The sequence below is a fragment of the Convolutriloba macropyga genome, unplaced genomic scaffold (assembly GCF_964194025.1).
Source record: "Convolutriloba macropyga unplaced genomic scaffold, txConMacr16.3 SCAFFOLD_2361, whole genome shotgun sequence".
NCBI classification, from domain to species: Eukaryota; Metazoa; Xenacoelomorpha; order Acoela; family Convolutidae; genus Convolutriloba; species Convolutriloba macropyga.
The window spans coordinates 1-6334 of record NW_027452567.1 but is presented as its reverse complement, the minus strand read 5'-3'; the positions used below and the strand labels follow the sequence as shown (position 1 = coordinate 6334).

The following is a 6334-nucleotide window of genomic DNA, read 5'->3' as shown; positions in this document are numbered from 1 at the left end:
TTAGCAATAGCTAACATAGCTCACCTGTGATATAATCTTGTCAATTATCTTCATCATCATGGCTTTGTCATCCTAATGGTAATTGCTTGCTCATCCGATAAACAGATGCTTGATCAGACGAATTTAATTGAGAGCAATGGTTCAACAAAAACTTGCATTTAAATCTCGTATTTTTTCTTGTTCTGACCGTGATTGTGACATCAGAAAAACTATGTATGAAAACATGAAAAGGCTATTTGCTAGAAAATTTGGGATATCAAACCCGTTTGTAGACCGGGTATCAATCCATTTCCTACATTCTGAATTGGTCCCTAGTGATGATAAGATTCAAAATCTTGCAAGTGAATGGTGCATAACTCTTCTATTTTTCTTCCAAGATGATCAATTTTTTTAATTTTTTGTTTTTGCGATGCATTTTATAACAGCTTAATTTATGATTCCTAGGGGCTATTTTACCTTTCTAAAGGTCGCCTTCGGTAAAAAAAAATCTCATTTGTGAAACAAAGTATAGTTTTCAGCTATGTATCATCGGCAATTCGGCGGGGCTATTCTTCATTTAACCGATACTGTCAAAGAAGTGATTAAGCAACCCAAAACAACTGAAGTGCTTTTCTGTTCAAACATGCTCAAGCGCATCACGCGCTCGTGTCGACAGCGGCAAACAGAAATTGTAAACAATCGTAAACAAAGGTTGTGTCAAGGTCTTGTAGACAAACAATGGCCTAAGTTGATTGCTACGAAATCTTTTTAGCATGACCCCCCCCCCCTCCCCCAGCATCAATAGATCTGATATGAAACTGTAATTTTCCAACGCAAATAAGTATCTTGAAAATCAGTTTGCAAATTTAACCCCGATGATTAGGAAAAATTCACACCAATTTTTACGCATATTTTCTTGCCTATAAAGTGTAAATTGCTACCAAATTGGTGAACAGACAAAACAGTCCCAGACAAAACAGTCCCGGACAAAACAGTCCCAAATAGCAAAATGTTCCCAGACAAAACAGTCCCAGACAAAATAGTCCCAGAAACCAGACAAAACAGTCCCAGACAAAATAGTCCCAAGGCCATTATAATAGCTCTCACACGTATGATTTAACAAGCGGATAATTTAATCCCATGTTCGGTTGTGATAGTTTCATATCAAGTCCCACGGGCCGCTGAGGCATGGCCATGGCCATTAAGTATGTTAAAACATACGGGTAATAGCGACTGCTAATTTGTTGTCGGATTATTGGACGAACATTTCAAAGTACATTGGGTATAATGGCATTGGGTACATTTTATTTGGGACTATTTTGTCTGGGACTGTTTTGTCTGGTTTCTTGGGACTATTTTGTCTGGGACTGTTTTGTCTGGGAATATTTTGCAATTTGGGACTGTTTTGTCTGGGACTGTTTTGTCTGGGACTGTTTTGTCCGGACACGACCAAATTGCAATGTGCATTGCTAATTTAATATCGGTTTGAACTCTGAAAAGTTTTTTAAGGTCACCACTGAATAAACCAATTTATTCTTTTTCTGAGAAATTCATCCTTGCCTTTCCATACTTTTCACTTTCACCGACTTTGTTGAAAAACTTGTTAAGGTGTGAACATTTAATTATGAGTGAAATGAACATGAAGTTAAGCTTTGGCTTTGATAATTAATTCAACTAAAATCTAGTTCGCAAATCAACAAGGGTACAAATAAAAGTTATTGCTATGTACAATTTTTTGGCACCAAATTCGTGTAACAATTTTAAAGGGGAAAACAATATAACTCGAAAAGTTGCAACAATTTCGGTAGGTAATAAATATAGACGCATTATCAGTCCGTACTAAAATAGCTTCTTTATAAAGTTTTCAGCATCCAGAAATTTGCTCTGGGTGATTCGTTGAGATTCTGGTTCGGTGTGAATGTCGAGAATTGATTTATTTGGAGTCCTTTATATTGCACAGACGAACGGGGGAGAACACTGTGGGTTTGGTGGGGCTAGTTGTAGTTGTAGGGTTCACAACTGTTGAACTTACAGGAGAAGTTGTCATTGATGTTGTTGTACTAACTGCAGTAATCGAGTTATTCGAGCTCGATTTTGACTGAGACGAACTCAAACTAGCTGAACTTATTAAAAGTTGGTTTGTTCTTAGCAAGGAATGCGCGTTGGTCGAGTTTAGAAAGGAATGTGGGTTAGATCCCGGATGAGAAGGATTCAAACGTCCGGCAGCTGCCAATTGTGCTTGCAGAAATAGCTGAGCTGGAGGTACTAAAAGACGTTGCTGGTGGGCAACTGCAGCTGAACTGAGACTCGAAGGTGGGAGGTTAGGCAAATGAATCGGACTAGCAGATGTGCGGAGTCCTGGGAACGTCTGCGGGATCCCTGTCGGATGTTGGGATCCAAGCTGAGCTGTGTAAAGTGAAAACAATTCCCGCTTCAAACTTTCATTCTGAGCTGAAAACGCGGCGTGGGAATAACTAGAAAGTGGGTTACCCCCATTCGGTTGGGTGGGCGAAGGAAAAACAGATGAGCCACTTTTTGTTGAGTTTGACGGGCTGACTTCGGACGTTGTCGAAGCTGCGGGGCTGTAGTTATCCGACTTTAATTTCAAAGCCGAGCTCGAATCGGTTGTATGCTCGGCGCCACTCAAATCGCACGGTTCTGGTTTGCAAACTTTATTTGAGGAGCCGTCAAGTTTGGTTTTGGAACTTGTCGAGTCAGGGGTTAGGGTTGTCGAGGGTGATTTCTTCAAGTCGGAGGAGTTTTCCCTGTCCTCGTCGTCAGAATCGGATATGCTGACGTCAAGGTCGATGTCGTCATCGTCTTCGTCGTCATTGATGTCAATTTCAAGTGATCTTATTTTGTCGTATGAACCCTCGTTGTCGGAAGAGTTGAAATTGTTCAGTGCTGTTCCTCTGAAAAACAAATGACAATTTAATTTAGACTGAAAACAATTGATAAATGGGTTATCAGTATGAATTTTAAGGAAAAACCAAGTGTAAGCACTGCGGCAATTATTTCTTGAAACTAAATTTGATCCTAAATATTTCTTTGTTGAATCTAAAATGTTACGCGGCAAATAGAATTTAACAACTTTTGATTGTTAACTTCCAAAAAGGTAAAAGCTCAAAAATTAGTTTACAATAAGAGAGCTAAAGGTATCATCTGAGAAGTTAGAATCTAGTTATAATCTAGTTTGAATCTAGAATCTAGTTAGAATCTAGTTAGAATCTAGTTAGAATCTAGTTAGAATCTAGTTAAAATCTAGTTAGAATCTAGTTAGAATCTAGAATCTATTTAGAATCTTAGTGTTTGATGTAAATATAACTAAATAAAAATAAAAACTGTTTTCATCGTGATGCATCTCAAATTGCTGAATTTTATAATGAAATGTTGACATCCAATAATAGAAAATAAGTATCGTCGTTTTATTCTAAAAATTACCTATTTTTGGCAGCTGCTGCGCGATCTCTTTGTCTCCTGTTCTTGAACCAGTTGCCAACTTGTGTGGGCGTCAAACCCGTCAGCTGGGCGAGCTCTTTCTTTTTGTTAGGGTTCGGGTAGGGGTCCGTCAAGTAATATTCTCTCAGCAACCCACGAGTTCTCTCCTTGAAACAGTGCGTTTTCTGCTCACCATCCCAGATTGTTCTGGGGAGGGGATACTTCTTGCGAACTCGGTACTTGTCAACGGGTCCTAGAGGTCGCCCTCGCAATCTTTCGGCTTCTTGATAATGGGCTTCCAACCACATAGCTTGCAGTTTGGGGTGATAGTCTTTTTTGAAGCGGTTGTTTTCCAGCAACACGTAAAGATCTCTGAACTGTCCATTGTGAAAGTAAACAGTTGCCCGCGCTTTCAGGATCGATTCATTTTTCATCGTGCTTTCCAGCAAGTGGGGAGGCAACGACCACAAAAACCGCGAGAGTCGGTCAAAATCTCCGCTTTCCTCTAGTGTATCGCAAACTTGGGCAACTTGTTCAGGATTGAATCCCATCAAAGCTGGGTGCGGCAAGGGTGCGCCTGGGTGCATCGGCCCAGATACATGTCCCGGTCCTGCGGGGTTGTTCATCTGGGCTGCGGCCAGTTGTGCCGAGAGTTGGTGCAGGAGTTGAGGGTGGTTCGCTATCATCGGGTTGGCGGCGAAAAGCGCGGCTGCTGAAGGCGGAAAAGCTGCTGGGGTCCCATGAGCTTGGGACAGCAAAAGCCCTAACTTGGGGTCTGTATGCATTTTGTCTAATTTTTAACTAACTTCGACAGAATTTGAATTATCAACTAAGAACTGACAACTAAGAAACATGAAATGCTCAATACGACAAAATTTTGATATTTATGTTTAGTTTTGTTTGTTGGAATGGTGGAGATAAACAAACAAGAAGCAAACTGAAAAACAGGAGAGCTGTTTAAATAAATGAGCAAGTTCAAAAGTGAAATTTTCCAATAAATTACAAGGAGTGTTGAAATTTAAAAGGTGTGGATAATAAAAGAAGAGAAAGCAGAATTTTTAGCGGCTGCTCTTCTGAAAATCAAGAAGTCTATTTATAATGTATTTAGATTTAGATTTAGACCAAAGAAGCGCTTAGTTGAATTTCTTTGTGATCAACTAGCCTATTAGAGTTGAAGTAAAATTGCATGAATGGAGCGCTGTGATTGGCTGATTGGAGGCAGCAAATACAAATACACATATACTAGCAGCAGTCAGCGCGAGCGCAAGCACACACAATCTAAACGTCATCGATTCTTGTCAATCAATATGTCTTTATGCTGTCACGGGCCGGCAACTTAAGAAAAGTGAATTATTCAGCCAATACATTTTTCCCTTTAAAATTCCCCTTTTTATGAAAACAGCTGAAATTTGATATAATTTCTGACCAGCTCAGTTTAAAAGCAACATTGCTTCACCTGCTAAAAGATCAATAGTCGTAACTTTTTTGTCTTTTTTGAGGAATTAAACCGCCAAAACTTGAATGTTAGCGTCAATTAGGATTAATTTGGCGCTAATTCGAATCAATCAAATTTACCTTTATGTTTTGGACAAGCCATTGAATGCAAGTTTGTTGGATTTATCCGTGCCTTGAGAACAAGTTGACTTTTATAATCTGGACAAAACCAGAAAAACCAATAAATCCCCACAAAAGGCCCACGAATATTGAAACGTGATATACCTGTAGTGAATGACCAAACCATACTAAGCACTGAATAAATGCCCAAAATCTCAAACAGGATGGAGAAACAAACCTTACCACTAATTCGCTTTCTTTGACTTAATTCGCAATGCCTTTATGGCTAGCTTATTAAAAATTACATTTCTGACATTTCCCTAATCGAGATTTCATGACTCCAATGTCAAAATACACGATCAAATTCTACTATTTAGCTGAGATGAAACATTTCTATTTAATACTGATCAAATTAAGTGAAAAAATCCGCCTCCGTGAAAACATTTCATATTTTTCAATTATATCGTCTGAAGGAATTTTTGTTCCCTGTGATTCATCTAATTTAGCCATAAGTATTTCTCGATTTAATTTAACAAAAAAACGGCTTTAGCTTTAATTTAGAAAGCGGCACATCTTTTCGCAACGCCTTCTAACATTCCAACAAAGGGGCCAAAAATCCGGTTCAATATCAGATATTAGAGTTAGCAAATTAATCCGAGTCTAGTCGGATTGCAAACTGTCTGAAATTTAACTCAAGCTATAGACAATATTTTCATCATCATCTTATCATTGTCTACCGGAATGTTAGTTCTGCAATTCTCTCGCTCTCTTCCATGAGCCAAGGGTTCACTTCTGCATTTCAATGCAAGTAGCTCAAATCAAAAACTTTTATGTACGTTCAGTCATAAAACGATTATACTTCTCTGATCGAAAGTATCCTATAGAGAATAAAACTAGCCTGAGATTAAAAAGAAGGAGCTCGAAATATTTACAAAAATATTTAACATTTGAGCGGTGAATACCCATTCCCGCTCTAAAATTAAATATTACCTGAAGCTTACGTTGTTATTATAAGTATTTCAAAGTCACGGGAAAGCTGATAGAGGAAAATAATTATTGAACATAACTCCTGAGAAAAAGTATTTTTTGAGATTTATACATATATGTTGTATATTATATATATATATATATATATATATATATATATATATATATATATATATAATATATATATATATATATATATATATATATAAATATGTTAGAAATGCAGTTACTTTTTGCAGATCAACTTTGAAATTTGACAGGTCTTGCCATATGAAAAGAAAAAACGTTCCATTTTACCTTACAGGTTGATTTCTTCCTATATATATATATATATATATATATATATATATATATATATAAATGTATATATGCATAC

General features: G+C 37.6%; 1 protein-coding gene across 1 annotated transcript; it reads right to left on the bottom strand.

The window, feature by feature from the left end:
- Positions 1-1579: 1579 nt before the first annotated feature.
- Positions 1580-4571, bottom strand: LOC142357629 (uncharacterized). The gene is made up of 2 exons (XM_075409177.1): positions 3421-4571; positions 1580-2891 (listed from the first exon to the last, which is right to left on the bottom strand). Exons 1-2 carry the CDS (start codon positions 4200-4202, stop codon positions 1913-1915), a joined length of 1761 nt encoding a protein of 586 aa, XP_075265292.1. The 5' UTR covers positions 4203-4571; the 3' UTR covers positions 1580-1912.
- Between the last annotated feature and the right edge of the window lie 1763 nt (positions 4572-6334).